The sequence below is a fragment of the Parasteatoda tepidariorum genome, chromosome 10 (assembly GCF_982258835.1).
Source record: "Parasteatoda tepidariorum strain Cologne lab strain chromosome 10, Ptep-v5.0, whole genome shotgun sequence".
Taxonomy (NCBI): Eukaryota; Metazoa; Arthropoda; class Arachnida; order Araneae; family Theridiidae; genus Parasteatoda; species Parasteatoda tepidariorum.
The window spans coordinates 6,186,813-6,201,979 of record NC_141764.1 but is presented as its reverse complement, the minus strand read 5'-3'; the positions used below and the strand labels follow the sequence as shown (position 1 = coordinate 6,201,979).

At 27.8% G+C, this 15,167-nt stretch overlaps 1 protein-coding gene across 1 annotated transcript in view; it reads left to right on the top strand.

Moving 5' to 3' along the window:
* MCTS1 (malignant T-cell-amplified sequence 1 homolog) overlaps positions 1-15,167 on the top strand; it is an 18,599-nt gene extending 3,432 nt beyond the window's left edge. Inside the window, exons 2-6 of the mRNA XM_043054408.3 lie at positions 994-1,146; positions 4,032-4,132; positions 8,899-9,032; positions 10,992-11,059; positions 15,056-15,167. Of these exons, the coding sequence (XP_042910342.1) occupies positions 994-1,146; positions 4,032-4,132; positions 8,899-9,032; positions 10,992-11,059; positions 15,056-15,137 (538 nt within the window). The 3' untranslated portion in view covers positions 15,138-15,167. The remainder of the gene's footprint in view (positions 1-993; positions 1,147-4,031; positions 4,133-8,898; positions 9,033-10,991; positions 11,060-15,055) is intronic.

The following is a 15,167-nucleotide window of genomic DNA, read 5'->3' as shown; positions in this document are numbered from 1 at the left end:
CGTTTCTCTGGGTAAACGGGGAAATAAATTCTCCCCTTCCTTACATTTTCCTCTACTCAACTTCAAGGATGAATTCAATTTCCACTTTTTTTCATAATCGTTCTAGCTTAAAATGGTGGGAAAACAGATCAAATTTTTTCCCGGTTATCTGGATACCGGATAAATAGTTCTCTACTGTATATGGTAATTGCTTTTAACTGATGCTTTTAAACTTAATGGTGTTCAGTTAAAAAATAATTTCTAGAACTTTCTTCCAGGGTTCAGGTTTTGGACGTCCTAAACTTGTTTTGGACATGATCAATTTCTTGGACTTGTTTTGGGTTTTACTGACCTAAACTGACTAAATCTGTCTTAAAATGTCCAAAACCTTGAACTTTGTTAAAAAGGTTAAAATTCTTTTACTGTCTTAAAATGTCCAAAACCTTAAACATTGGTAAAAGGTAAAGATTCTATGTGTATAACCATTGTACACATAAAAATTGCATTTATTAATAAATATTTGATGCTTTTTATACAATTTGCTTTAACTTATTACAAGAATATAATATAATATAATAGGAAAATATTTATATTTTTTGATTCTCCACAAGTCATTGAACAAAAGTGTATACCTTATCCTTTAAATATGAATAAATATGCTTTTAGTACTGATAAATTACGTTTTTGCCTAAAGATAAATAATGCAATATTGAAAGTAATTATAAACTTTTTAATGAAACAAAAAAATTTCTTCATTTTTCCTGTTAAAAAATAATTGTTTTTTTTTAAATTGTGACATAATTTGAAAAAAAGAAATTTGGACAAGGCGGTTTAAACTCTGATTTAGACTGTGAATTAATCCATTCGGTCCTAAACCTTGCCAACTCTTCTACATACTTTCACCACTATCAAGTTATACATATTTTTAAAAATCTATTTAATTTAGATACAATGCTTCCAGTTTATTCATTTCTTAAATATATAACTTAATATTCAATTTTTTTTTCTATTCAGGTTTGATGAAAAAGAGCATGTTTCTGGTGTTACTCAGTTGAAATCATCAGTACAGAAAGCTATCAGAACAAAGCTGCTAGAACAATTTCCCCACTTAGATGACTACATGAATCAAATTTTGCCTAAAAAAGAAAATTTACGTGTGGTCAAATGGTTAGTTTCTTTTTAAATAAATTATTGTAATTTTAAATTATTCTGAGTTGCGTTTAATAGGCATCGAAAATCGACTGATATAAGTATTTTCTTTCTCAATAAACCCAGCAACAATATTTGTTTATTTAAAAATCGAAGATTTATAGTGTTGGTCCCCTTTAGTTTTTTATACAATCTCTTATTTATTTTTTAAATAAATTAGTCTTTTTTAGAAAAACCCAAACCAAGTGAGATTTTAGTTTGCTGGGTTAAAGTGTTATTTAGAATAAAACTTTTTTGGTTTAAATGTTACTTTTTATTTGAAAAGAGAGCAATTTTACTAATATAGATGAAAGATGATTATTATTTTTATTTCAATTTTAAAAATTTCAATTATTTTTTTCATGACAATTTTTTTTAATTATTTTTTTAAAGTGTTTTTCTCTTTTTTTATATCTTTCTTCCTTTCTTTTTTTTTTAAATTTCTTTCCATGCTTTCTTTGTATTTTGTTTTATGATTTGAGCTTTATATACTTGTAGTTTTTAAATAAAATAATCTTAAAATCTTAATTATTGTCCTTCCTTTTTTTCTCTATTGCCATCTCATTCATATATATATATATATATATATATATATATATATATATATATATATATATATATATATATATATATATATATATATATATATATATAACCTTGTTATTTCTTTATCTGAATTTTTTTTCTTAATTTATTATTAAAAACGAAGCGCATTCTCACATTCATTACTCACATCTGGCATTTGTGCAAAATGCTAAAATTGACATTTTAATATACATATGTATATATAAACTCATTTTATTTAAAAGATTCCAGAATGAAAGCATTTGAGTTTAAGTGATTAACATGAGATCCCACATAAACAATTTGTATTGAGTTAGTTTTTTCATTCTCAGGATTAAAGTTATACACAAAGTTTTGTAGGGAGAGCTACAGTGACCTTTTTTCTCTCAACCAAACTCAAATGGAGTGAAGATAGTAAAGGGGAAAATGGACTTAATGTACTTTAAATAATTCTCAATTAATTTTCTCAATAGAACTGCCATTGGATATATACTCTACCCCATAGTAACATTTAAAACATAATTTTTCAAAATATAAGACTCATCCAACTCACAATTTATAAAATATAATGTGTAATAATTTAGATTTTCTATCTATTTTTTATTTTTTCTGTTACAAAATTGTACCATTTTAATTCTGCTATCAGCTTTTTTGAAAGATTGTTCAGTATTATGTCTTTTTCTGTTTTTAAATTTTTGATAAATACCTCTAAATCCAAATAAGATATTAAATCAGTTTAAACATCAATAAAAGTAAATAAAAAAGTGAATAGAACCATCCATTTTCTTTCTATTCAAATATATTTTACATCAATCCAAAATTACTTACCCTTAATTTTTTTTAGATTTACATTTCGAGAAAAAATCAAAAGGTGTTCCAAAAATTATCGAATGCTATTTTTTCTAATCTAATTTTACAAAGTGGTAGTCTATGATGAAAAGATTTTTACAAGCATAAAAACATTGAGAGAATGAAAAATGTAAATTAAAATTGTAACCTAAATTCCAAGATGATGATAGTAAAGGCTTCTAGATTGTTTAAGATTATACCTCTCTTTGTGACATAGAAGGAAAAGTGTGTAAGAATAAGTAACAGTAATCTGATTGATGGATATTTTGCCATTTTAACTTTCATGACTAGCTTGACCTTCTACTCAACCTTAATTTTCAGTATTGATTTTTTTTTATCAAAACCCCTTAAAGGAAATAATAAAATAGGTAATCACAGTAAATTTAGTTTTAAATCAACTTGTGTCTTGTCTTGAAATTCTGTGGAAGAAATGTGGCATTTAAGTTATAGTATCTAATACTAAAAGAAAACAAAAAAATGTTTATATTCTAAATAGAAAAAAATGTGCTAAAAAGTAGCAAAAATTTAAAAAAAAGTTGCAATAAAGGAAACGAAGGAAATAAAAATATGACCACCGAAGCCGACGTCTTCAGGGCAAACAAAACTTCATAAAACAAAACCATTTCTATTGAGGGAGAAGCAAATGCCTAAATTAACTCCCTCAGTACCCTGATGGTTTTGTATAGAAGTCCAGAAAAAAAAACATGAAATACAAAGAACCAATTTAGAAAAGAAACTCAAACAAAATCATCAGAAAATAAAAACTCACTTAACCAGGTCGAACAGCGATTTCACAAGCAAGCCGAATGAAAAGGAAACACTAAAAACTAAAGAAAGCAATGCCCTCTATTACAATGCGCAGATAGAAAATAAAAGAAGTCAAGAAAAGATACGTAACAAATTAATAGAATGCTTAACTGGGGCTGCTCAGTTAAGACTTGAATTGCGTCCTGTTAAAAGAAAAAAAAATGTATAAAAACCTAGGATTCTTCAATCATTTTCTTAATTAAAAAATTAACATTACAAAAATTAAAAAGAAAATCATTGTTGCTCAAATTATTCACAGCTTCCGGAAAACTTTCAACATTATTGCAAATATTTTTGATCCTAACCAATTGTGAAAAAACTAAATTTTTAAAAATTTATTACACAAATTAGTATTAAAATTGCAGAAAAAATAACTCAAAATTTAAAAGCTTTTCTTTCATCAAGAACACCAATTTTCATAAAACTGTTAACAATATCATTTTTAAAATCTAAATATTCAACATTTAACTATTAATTTGTTATGTATCTTTTTCTTGACCGGTACGGTACCCCCTAAAGACGTCAACTTCGATGGTCATATTTTTATTTCCTTCGTTTCCTTTATTGTATCTAATTAACTTAGTTATTGTTTTTATATCTTAATCTAATATTAAATATTTGACAGTTTTTTATTTGTATTTCAGCCATGATCACATTGAAATCATTGTTGGTGCAAACGGCGAGCTTCTGTTCTTTCGACAACGAGAAGGACCCTATTTTCCAACACTTAGACTTTTGCATAAATGTATGTTAGTTTATTTATTCTGTTTGTGTTGCATAAAATGTCTTAAACTGATATTTTAGGTAAGGTTTCATTGGGTAAATGCAAGCTCTGAGAATGAGTATTCTTCTATTTATTATTTTGCCTTTAGAATGCTATTTGATTAGCTTATTTATAGTACACAATATCATTTTTATTTGGTGTAGTTTTTGCGTTTGTTTTGGCTATAAAGTATAAAAGATACTGTTAAAGATAGTTGGTTAAAAAAGATAGTCATACCTTTAAACTCTATATTCTTGTTAATTGTTATCTATAGTTGCTAAATATACTAAATTTTTAGTAGACTATAAATTTTTTTTTTCTTCAGCTCTGCATAGTCTTCTGATTTAATCTTCAACTCTTTCAGTTTTTTCATGGTTTTAAAAAGTTTTGGGGGAAAATTTTTGAAATCTGTATCAAATATATTGTTTACTGTGTTTATTGTTTGATTTTGAAAAATTGATACTAGTTATGATAAATTATTTCTATTTATTGTTGGTAACAAAGCTTACTCTATCATATGATCCTATTTGAGAAAGCTTTTAATGTGTTTTGGAAATAACTGAATTCTAAAGATGAATGTTTTAATAAATCTTGAATATTTTCTCTTAAATTTTTTATTTTTAATAAATTAAGTTTAAATAAATGTTATTTAGATTGAAAGCTATTAGTTTTTTTGAAAAAAACAAATTTGAAATTTATATTTTTAATGGAAAAATTTAGGAGAAAAATAGACAAATCATTTGTACAAGCTAGTCTAAATTATTTGCAACCCAATAAATTAGACTGGAGTTTAATTTATTTCTAGTCTAAGTTTATCGGATTTTTCACAAAATAAAGACCTCCACTCTAAAAAAGAACTTTTCATTATTTATATATATCTGTATCACGATAAAGACAAAAAGGATAAAAATTAAGAAAATTAATAATTTTTCCCTCTTCTTTTTTTTAAGCAAACCTTTTTGCAAATATAATCATGTGAGCTGATGAAGAGATTATATCTTTTAATTTTTTTTCTGGCATTTTAATATTTTTTTAAAATATTTTATTTCAATAATTTTATTCTTATCTTTAACTTTTTTGATGTTTTCTGTATGCTTTTAATATATACATATATATATGTAATACAAAAGTTATAAAATTACTTTTGTATTAATAAAAGCATTAAAACTTTTCGTGTTCATAAAATGCAGATATTCTATTTTGGGACTTCAAGGCTGAAAACATACCAATGAATTATAATTAGATTTATGTTTCAAAAGAGGAGTTATTTTAAGATCTTTCACTTCCATATAAGGAAAGATTAAACGATTTTCTATGAGTAATAAATAATTTTAATGAGGCGTAGGAATACAATTAATGCAATATGACTGCCCTGTTTACACATTGTAAGTATCGTATAAAACCCAAGAGCAATGATTTTTGCTTGTCTTTTGTTGTTTCATGTTTACCACCTGAACTTCGTCGTTTTGACGGGAATCTGTATCTTTCCCCCTCCGGCTGGAGAGTGGGTGAGATTTCTGTTTACATCATACTCCAGTAAATAAAGCCTGTTAAAATCTATCGACTTATTATTTCTACAAATGTAAATTAAAAACAATAACCAAATATCGGGGTTTGTTAAACCTGATATGATATATATATATATCCGAAATGTATAGTATTACATTATGTTCATGTTTGTACTATACAAAGGATATATGCCATGCATGTGAAAGTGTGTTCTTTGGGAAAAAACGTCTTTGAACTCATCAAAAATAAAATGTACACATGATGCATTGATTGTAATTTTTTTTATATCAACCAACAATATACAAATCAGTTTTTATGTATTTTATAGAATTTGCAGTAAGTTGATAGTTTCATTAATATAGTAACTATATGGTTGATTATTTTTTATTTTTACCCTGTATTAGAATATTTGGCATAAAAAAACAAGGTTACTAATTTTATGATAGTTGCAATGCATTATTCTATTTTTTACAGATAGTGCTAATGAGTGTTTAAAAGTTATTTTGTAAATGTATTTTATTGTTTCTTTAAATATTTCTTTGATATTATTGATAATTAAGTATTATGTTCTACCTTTAATTTTATAAACAAAGCAATCTCATTTTGTATGTAATAAACTCATTTTAAATGGAATATAATTTCATATTCAATTCTGAGATTTTAAAAAAGTCTACACTTGTCTATGGATGGTGTTTTCAGTAAAAATGTAAACAATGACAATCTCGAGCTGTATGCCTGCTCTAGTTCCGGTTAGAAAGTTTGCAGCTGCTTACTACATGTTATTCTGCAAGGCAATATTTTTAAACTGATAATTTTGTTTTCAATAAAAGAAATAAATTAGATGATTTCTGAGCTCAAATCTGCCGTATTTCATAATGTGTTATTATGTAATTCTGCGACTGTTATTATGTAATTCTGGTGAGTTTGAAGTGAAAATTTGTTTTAGTTATTTAGAGATATATTGTTAAAAAAGGTGACATGGTTGCTAGATTTTGAATAGCTCGCTTTTTTGGCAGTCTTGATATGGCCTCTTTCCATAAGTTTATTACAGTTTGTTCTTGTTGCAAGCTGTACACCATCTTATGTTAGTGTTAAACTTTTAGCATTGTAAACACAAGTATTGTTAGCATTGTAAACACAAGTAATAAGTAATCAAATACATTGTTTGCATGAATCCCAAAACACAATGATGCCAAATGGCTGTAAAATACAACGGAAACAGTAACCCGGAAATTTAGGCGGTACCGAGCATGCGGCGTTCCCTAGGGTTGAAAACATCATCTATTGTGTATTATAAGACTGACCTACTAACTTATTTTTCTATTTTAAGAACACTTGGTTATTGAATTTTTTTGCAATTATAAGCTCATTCATTCTTTTATAAATGTAGCTTATTGTTAAATTCAATATTTTGTTAAAATAGAAGAAACAAAAATATCTTTTAAAAAAAGCCCAAAAAATCTTTTTGATAAAATTCAAGGCACTTTTTTGTCAAGATTCTCATAGCAGATGCCCAGTAAAAAGAAATCCAGGATTTTCCCTTTATTTTTTTTATGGTTAAGAGAATTGTGGGGAGAGTTGTTATTGACAATGTCAACCTTCATCTATGAAAGCGTACCCCACCATAGAATCGAGTTAACATGTCTTATATTCTAGTGAATTGGAATTACATTTTTGTAGTGGTTGACACACTACAGTACTCCCCCACCAGAATTATATCTGTGATAGAATTCGATGAACTGATACCACTAGTTGATTCATTGCTGTTTTGTGAGAAGCCGGGAGAGCTGTATTAAGATCACCGCACTTCTAAACACTGATCGTGAGAGCTGTATTAAGTTCACGGTCGTGGTCACTCCTGTGTTGCCATTAGCGGTCGAGAGTATACAGGTTGATGTTGTGTATGATAGAGACTGAGTGGCATCAGTGAGAGGAGGTGGCAGGGTTTAAGCTGAGTCGAAAAATTCATTAGCAAAAAAGCTAAAATCTGAAAAAAAGTTTTAGCAAAATGCTAAAATGCCATTAGGCTTATAAAATTACTTTATATCAAACAAGTACTGTAAGTTATCTGACAAAGAATAGCTTAATGTACAAGAATATCAAAAAGAATACCTATAACAAAAAAAAACACATTTATTATTTATCAAAACATTTTGGTTTATAATTAACAATCTTCCTTTCTTTCATGTTTGCCCATTTTACAAATGCTTCTTGAAAGTTAAATGCACTTTCAGGGACCTCAATATTAATCATTAACAAATTGTTTACATGGTTGATTAACAACCTGTTTCGAATATTAGTTTTAATCAAATTAAGGCAGCTAAAGCCCCTTTCACAGTCAACAGTGTGCATTGGTATTTTTGCACACTACTCTATAACAGAAGTTATTAATGGGTACTGTTCAGACACATCATTGGTATATAAAAATAAAAGTAATTCATTAAATGACATGTTTTTACATCGTTGCATTAAGATGTGTTTAAATAATCCCCATTCACAAAGTAATTCAGTTTCTGTAAACTGAAAATCTTTTCTGGGAGATTCCGAAAACAAATTGAAACTGCAACGGCCATTTTTGTTGATCGCTATGCTTCATCTCGTTTGATCACGTTTTTTTCGTGAACGCTAGCGTCATGGTTCTTCTTGCGAAAGATATTTAGATTTTTTCTCCTTCTTGTTTGATCAAGTTTTTTTCATGGATGTTAGCGTCATGGTTTTTCGCGGAAGCTTTTTTTTAAATGGAATTTAGTAAAATCCTTTAGCAAAAATGCGAAAATGCTTTGTTGAATTTTAGCATTTTTGAGGGGTCTTTTCGCATTTTGCGAAAAAAGCTACCGTAGCGGAAACCCTGGGAGGTGGGTAATGTTGCAGTCAGTAGTAGCAAGTCAACTGTTCAATGTGGACAAGTCACCGAAGAATGTGAGTTCAAATCAAAGTGGGAGTTTCTGTCAAGGTAGGCGTGTTCACATCATTTTCGAAGGTCACCAATATGGGGAGAGTAGATATAGACTATGTCAACCTTCATCTATGAAAAGGTACCCCACTGTAGAATCGAGTTAGCATGTCTTATATACTAGTGAATTGGAATTGTATATTTGTAGCAGTAGACGCACTACGATTATCTATTAAAATTTCCTAAAATATTTGTTTTTGTTTAAACAAATAAATTATAATAATAAAAACACAGTCTTATGGTAATTGTATTCAAAATTAATTCAATAAAAACTTTTTATTTACAGATCCATTTATCTGTCCATGGGAACAAGTTGATAGAGGTGCTATTCGTTTTGTTCTTAGTGGGGCTAACATAATGTGTCCAGGTTTAACATCTCCTGGTGCTAAAATGACATCAGTACCTAAAAATACTGTTGTGGTATCCTTTCTTTTTTAACCATTATTTATACATATTTTTATCATAATTTATACATACATCTTTTGATAGCTAACTACCTGGCCCCTTGGCAGAATCGCAGCGACAATGTCGCAGAACGGTACAGAGTTCTTTCAGAAAAAACTTTCTTTTGAAAAGTAAACATATTTAGCTTTCTTTTCTACAGAAATTTGCATGTAATATTTAACTCATTCATTTAGACTAATAACTTTTTGACACGCTCAATTTACCCGGATAATATCGTAAATAGATGTAATTTTTCGATTTAATTTTCGGCAATTATTGATATTGATTTTTACGTGGTTTTTAAATATCCCGATATATTTCAAACAATATAGAAAGTTCTAATCATGTATTTGAGTATTTACTTTTCAAAGCAATGATTCTATCAAATTTTTGGCAGTTATTGCTGTTAATTTCTTCATAGCTTTTAAATCCAATTTTTTTCGTCGATGTTATTTATTGCAGCAACCTAATCTCTAAATGAAACATGCATTTGAGTAATCCCTTTTTGGGGAGACCGATTCGTGTGTTTTAGTCGTCGATCTTTTTCTGTTAACAGATTTCATGGTTTTTATTGTGATCATTATTTACAAAATGCCATGAAGGAAGTATATGGTGAGTTTTTTCCCCAACAACAAAATATAAGAAGAAAAAATTGCTACAAGTTTAATTATAAAAAAAAAAAATTTAATTTTTTTTGTTGTAAACACAGCACTTTTGTTATTTTAAATTAGTAGGGTGACCTGGGGTAATTCTTGATCAAAAAATGCCAACATCTCTTTGTGAAAAACTATTCAAGATAGAATTTTAATATTTACTGGAAGTTTGAGGCTATATGAGATGAGTCCTATGCCACCTTCTTTTGTTTGAAAATCTAATTAGAATTTAAAAGCTTTTAAATTTTTAGTGATCAGGAATTACCCCTGGTCTTGATCATTTCTGGGGTAATTCCTGATCTTTTCTGGGGAAATTACTGATCACAGTTTTTATTGTAAAAGGGCTGTTTAAAAATAATTATATAATGGTAATTAACAAATAAGACATCACGATCAAACAAATAAACCAAAAAGATATGTTTAAGCAGCTAATAAAACAATTTATTTAAAAGCAAGAAGAAAGATTAACATTTTAAATTTTCCAAAAATCTTTGCATCGTGCCATACATTTTAAGCAATCAGCCAACTCATTCTCATGTTCTGCTGAAATATAAGAGAGTTCCCGCATGGGTTACTTTTGCTGGCTTTTTTAACTTCATTAAGGGAAAGTGTAAAGATAAGTAAGGTATGTCAACAGCTCTGGCAGGGGCTCTCACACTTAAATTTTCATTTTCAATCATTAAAAGAAATTCACTAATTTTGCTTTCTAGAATCTTAGTATCCTTTTTAGACTTATAATTTCTCACCATATTTATACTAGGCTAATTTATAAACTTAAAAATTATTCTAACAATATTCACACATAAAATTTAGATAGAAGCAAGGTAAGACAAACCAGAAATGGTGCAAATCAGATTGTAGTCTTGTATTCAGTTAAAAACAAATTTTGTGATGACAGTTGAAATATATATTTTATAGTTGTTCCACTTAATAAATATGAACTGTTATTTAAGAAAAGACAATTAGCTATTTTATATACTAGTTATAAGAAGAAATGACAATGATCAGGAATTACCCCAGTGATCAATAATTACCCCATCTGTAGGGGGCAACATTTGATATAGTTTCCTATAATTAATTATAATGTTTACAGTAGATGTGAAACAATTAAACAAAAGCTTACACTATTTTTATATCAAGGAAAAAAAAAGTAACTCAAATAGAGATTTGATTCGACATTTTAATTTTGTGATTAATTTTCAATATTTTAAGTAATCTATATCAAACTGTTTTCTTGTATAAGTGAAAACAAAAATCCGTATTTTCTTTAATTTGATGAAAGGCTATAATGGCTGAAGGAAAAGAACATGCTTTGGCAATTGGACTTACATCATTGTCTACTGAAGAAATGTGAGTATTTATTTTGTAATTTTTTCAATCTACCTTTGTTGTAACCTGATACTAAATAATAATATTTTTGATACTATGAATGAACATAAGTGAAGAATAAAAATATTAAGTTAAGACTTTCTACAGTAGGACTGTCTTGGGGAAAACCAATTTTCCATGTTATTGATTTGTCGAAACTCAGTAATCCTCAAAATATAACATTTAGTGATCCAATCGTTATTTTTGTGAAAAATGGGCACAAAGTATTTTTCTCCCAGTTTTCAGCTACGAGTCATTTTTTGAAATCTGAGCCAGATATTCAATATGGTAGATTGAGGCTGAAATTTGGAGAGGTTAAAGCCAAAATGTAGGAAGTCAAAGTTCCAATAACATATCTTCATGAGATTACTTACTAAAGGATAAATAAATTTCTTAATTTTTTAGCTCAGCGCATCTCATCTTTAACAGTTACTTGGTGTTAAGCTGTAAATTTCACCAGAGGTGCAGAATATGTCCAGTCGTACAAATAAGTTCCGAGGAGAATTCTTGTTTAATTTTTTTACAAAAAAAACAATAGGGCTACAAATCTTTTTATTGTTAAAAAAAAAAAAAAACCCTGCTGCTTTACAAAATTTTTCCTGTTTATTCAAGAATTGCGTATTGAAATTTATTTTTGTTCAAAAGACAAAAATTATCAAAAAATATTAACTATATATTAATTTTTCTAAAAATATTTTGAAAAAGTTGTTGCAGCTAAGTAAAAATAACCTATATAATTTTGGGGGGAATTTAAAAAAAAAAGAAAACAATTTTGGAGACATATTAATAATTTTCTGTATCCCTGAATTTCACATCTTAAGAGAGCATGTTTAAGAGGACACTATACCTGAAAAAATTTTCATCGCAAATTCTGTTTCACTTCCATGCTAATTTAATGCCTAGAAAAAGTAAGTTCAGACAACCTAGGGTAAGCCTTGAAGTTTTTATTAGGTACTAAAAATAAAACTCAAAATATTAAAATAAAACAAATTATTGGAAGAGAACTTCCTCATTGCATAATCCAAAGTCATCCTCACATAATTATTATTTTTCATTTCAATGTTTTGAAAATAAATTTTTTTTCAGTGTTTGAACCTTTATAGCTTTACTCTAGGTTTGCCTCAACTCTTTTTTTCTATACTTTAAACAAGGTAACCGCACACCTGGAAAGTCATGAAATATCATAAATTTCGGTATTGAACAAAATTTGTCACGATTTTAACTATTTTTTTAAAAAAAAAAATTGTGTTAATTCATACATTAAGGTCACTAAAAAATCTTATTTTTAAAATGGATTACCTCCCCAGGGGTGATTGTGAGCCCAAGTCAAAATTCTGGAAAATTTCTTGAGTTAAAAAAAAAACCGGTTTAAATTGAAAAATCAGAAGAAGAAAAATTAAACTAGGTTTTTTTTTCCCTTTTCTTCAATATTTCTTAGTTTACTTAAAATATATTTAAAATTTTACACATGTCTATGATAACCTGGAGAAGTAATTAAAATTTGCAAGTATGTCTTTCTTTCTTGAGTTTATGATTATAACAACTATTTATTCATAAAAAATGAATATCTATCATGAATATAAGCTTATAAAGTATCTGGCTCTCCCTTACAAACAAATAAAATAAACTGTGTTTTTAAGTTCCACCTTTGAAAATTTGATTTCCGGAAACTTCTGTGATCAATGATTTTTTTTAAATGTCTGGACCTTCGATCTCTGGATCACTGTTAGTGAAAAATACGAAAATCCGGATTTTTTCCCGCAGCACAATCAGCCCTGCCTCCCCAATTTCCCATTGTTCTGAATATCTGAATTTGTAACAAAATCCCCACTCTCAGTCACATTTTATTAAAATATAAAATGTTCGTATCATGTTTTTAAAAAAAGTATGGTGTTCCAAAAAAAATGAGCAAAAGAACATCATTTCTAGTGCGAATTATATTTTAAACTTCCAGGATTTCTGAATTTATTTAATCAATTTAAAAATTTTAGTTGAAGCAAGCCAGTCATTGGCAATTTTTGTTTTATTCCCAAACGAGTACACAAAAATCAGGAGCATTTCTTTTTTTGCTGATGAACAAGAAAAGTATCCTTAGAGTATGATTCTGCAGAAAAGAAAACCAAAATTTTTAAAGTTCCAAAAGAAAAATCCTTTTGCCCTTCTGCAAGAATTCAATTGTGTTCTGTGAAGCTATATTGCCCGTGATTCTGCCACAAGGCTTTGAGAGTGGCCATCAATGGTATCCAATGGTTAAAGGCTGCGTCCTTTAGTGGATAAAGGAGAATTATTAAATTTATTGTTGTTTTCTTGTCTGAGAAAATAATAACTACGGTAATTCATGAAAAATTCTTCAAATTAGTCATAGATTTGAAAATCTAAAATGTAGCAGATACCCTGTTTAAATTACTTATGGAAGTGACAGAGAATTTATGATGAAAAATTTCTCCCACGGTATATCGTCCTCTTAATGTAGTGTAATGGAATGTGTAAGTAGTAAACATACATTTGTTATTCTAACTTCTTACTTATTAATTTTTATAATAAACAACTGATTAAATACATGTAAATAAAACTTTATTATATATATTCAAAATCAAATAATGATTTTTTTTTTTAATGGGTTACAGCGTAATAGGTAGAAGGTTCTGAAATAATAATGCGAAATCAATATTTTCACATCTTTTGATAGAATTCTGTCCTGTTCAGTTTCATATATATCTTTCCCGCTTCTAAAAATACTCTACTCGAATAATCTCCTGCAATTTTGATTTTGAACCTGAATAATCTTCTATTCAAAGATTTACTATAAAATGTTAAAAAAAAAAGAAGAAAAAAAAAGAGCCACGCATACCAAAAGAATTGGTCTGAATTTATATATGGTTTTGCTTTTATTGGCCACAGTTATACTTTTTCTGAATTGGTACAAAAAAGAAAGGAATTTTTTTTCTTCAAATTTTAAAGTAATAATTGCATTAAAATTGAAACTCCAGTGCACATGTTAAATATAAATAATTTCACTATGCTATATTTTCTCTAAATATTACTTTATCAGCTTATTTACGGGCACGGTAGCCCGGGGTTGGCCCTTGCTGCAACATTTTTACTTGTGGCCACTTGGCAGTTCAACATACTGATACATACCTGCCAACTTTTACGCATTTGGTGTAAAATTTTATTTTTATATTTAAAGTGGTTGTAAAATGTATGATTTCTATAGATTCCTTGCACTTATAAACTTAATTTATAATCTTCTTGACCACCACTGTTTTTAAAAAAAATTAAGCAGATATATTAATATGCAAAACTGTCGTGGTACAGCACATAAGCTTTATTGCATAAACTAAATTAAATTTCCTTTTGGGAAAATCATTCCCTAAAGGATTAAAAGATGGCAGTTATGCTGATAGTTTTCAAATCTGCATTAATGGAGTTCAGCCATCAAAGTTTTAGGCTTCCTTTAGCTCTGATATCAATTAGTTCATATTTGAAATGTGTTGATGTAGTTGTATTTAAACCACAAATGTGTTCTACAAATCGGTTCTGTTTACCTTTATAAATTTTATGACACCAATAACCTCATAAATTTTGTAATATCTAAATATTACTGGGGAATTTAAAAACTTTTGCTGAAAATAGATTTATGATTTTTAAGATTAGAGTTTTCATAATAAAGAACAATTGTCATCGTTCAATATTTTTTCTGTATTGATCCCTCCTGTCAAATAGGTTTCGACGTTTTCATGATTCATTATATTTAGATAATACTTTAATATTTAAGTAAGGAAATAAAAAAAACTAAGTTTGATATCTAACTGGATACCCTCTAATGTACTTATTTTATTTCTGTTTCAATTGTTACAAATATTCTACAACTATATATTTAGCTGTCATTTGAGTTGAGTACACCCTGTATATTTTATTAACTTCATTGTGCTTTTTAAGAAGAGATTTATTTAATGATTTTTCTTTTCTTTCTAGAGCTAAAGTTAACAAAGGTATAGGAGTTGAAAATATTCATTATCTTAATGATGGTCTTTGGCAAATGAGAACTGTAAAATAATTAATTTAATAAAATTATGCTTTTGATATA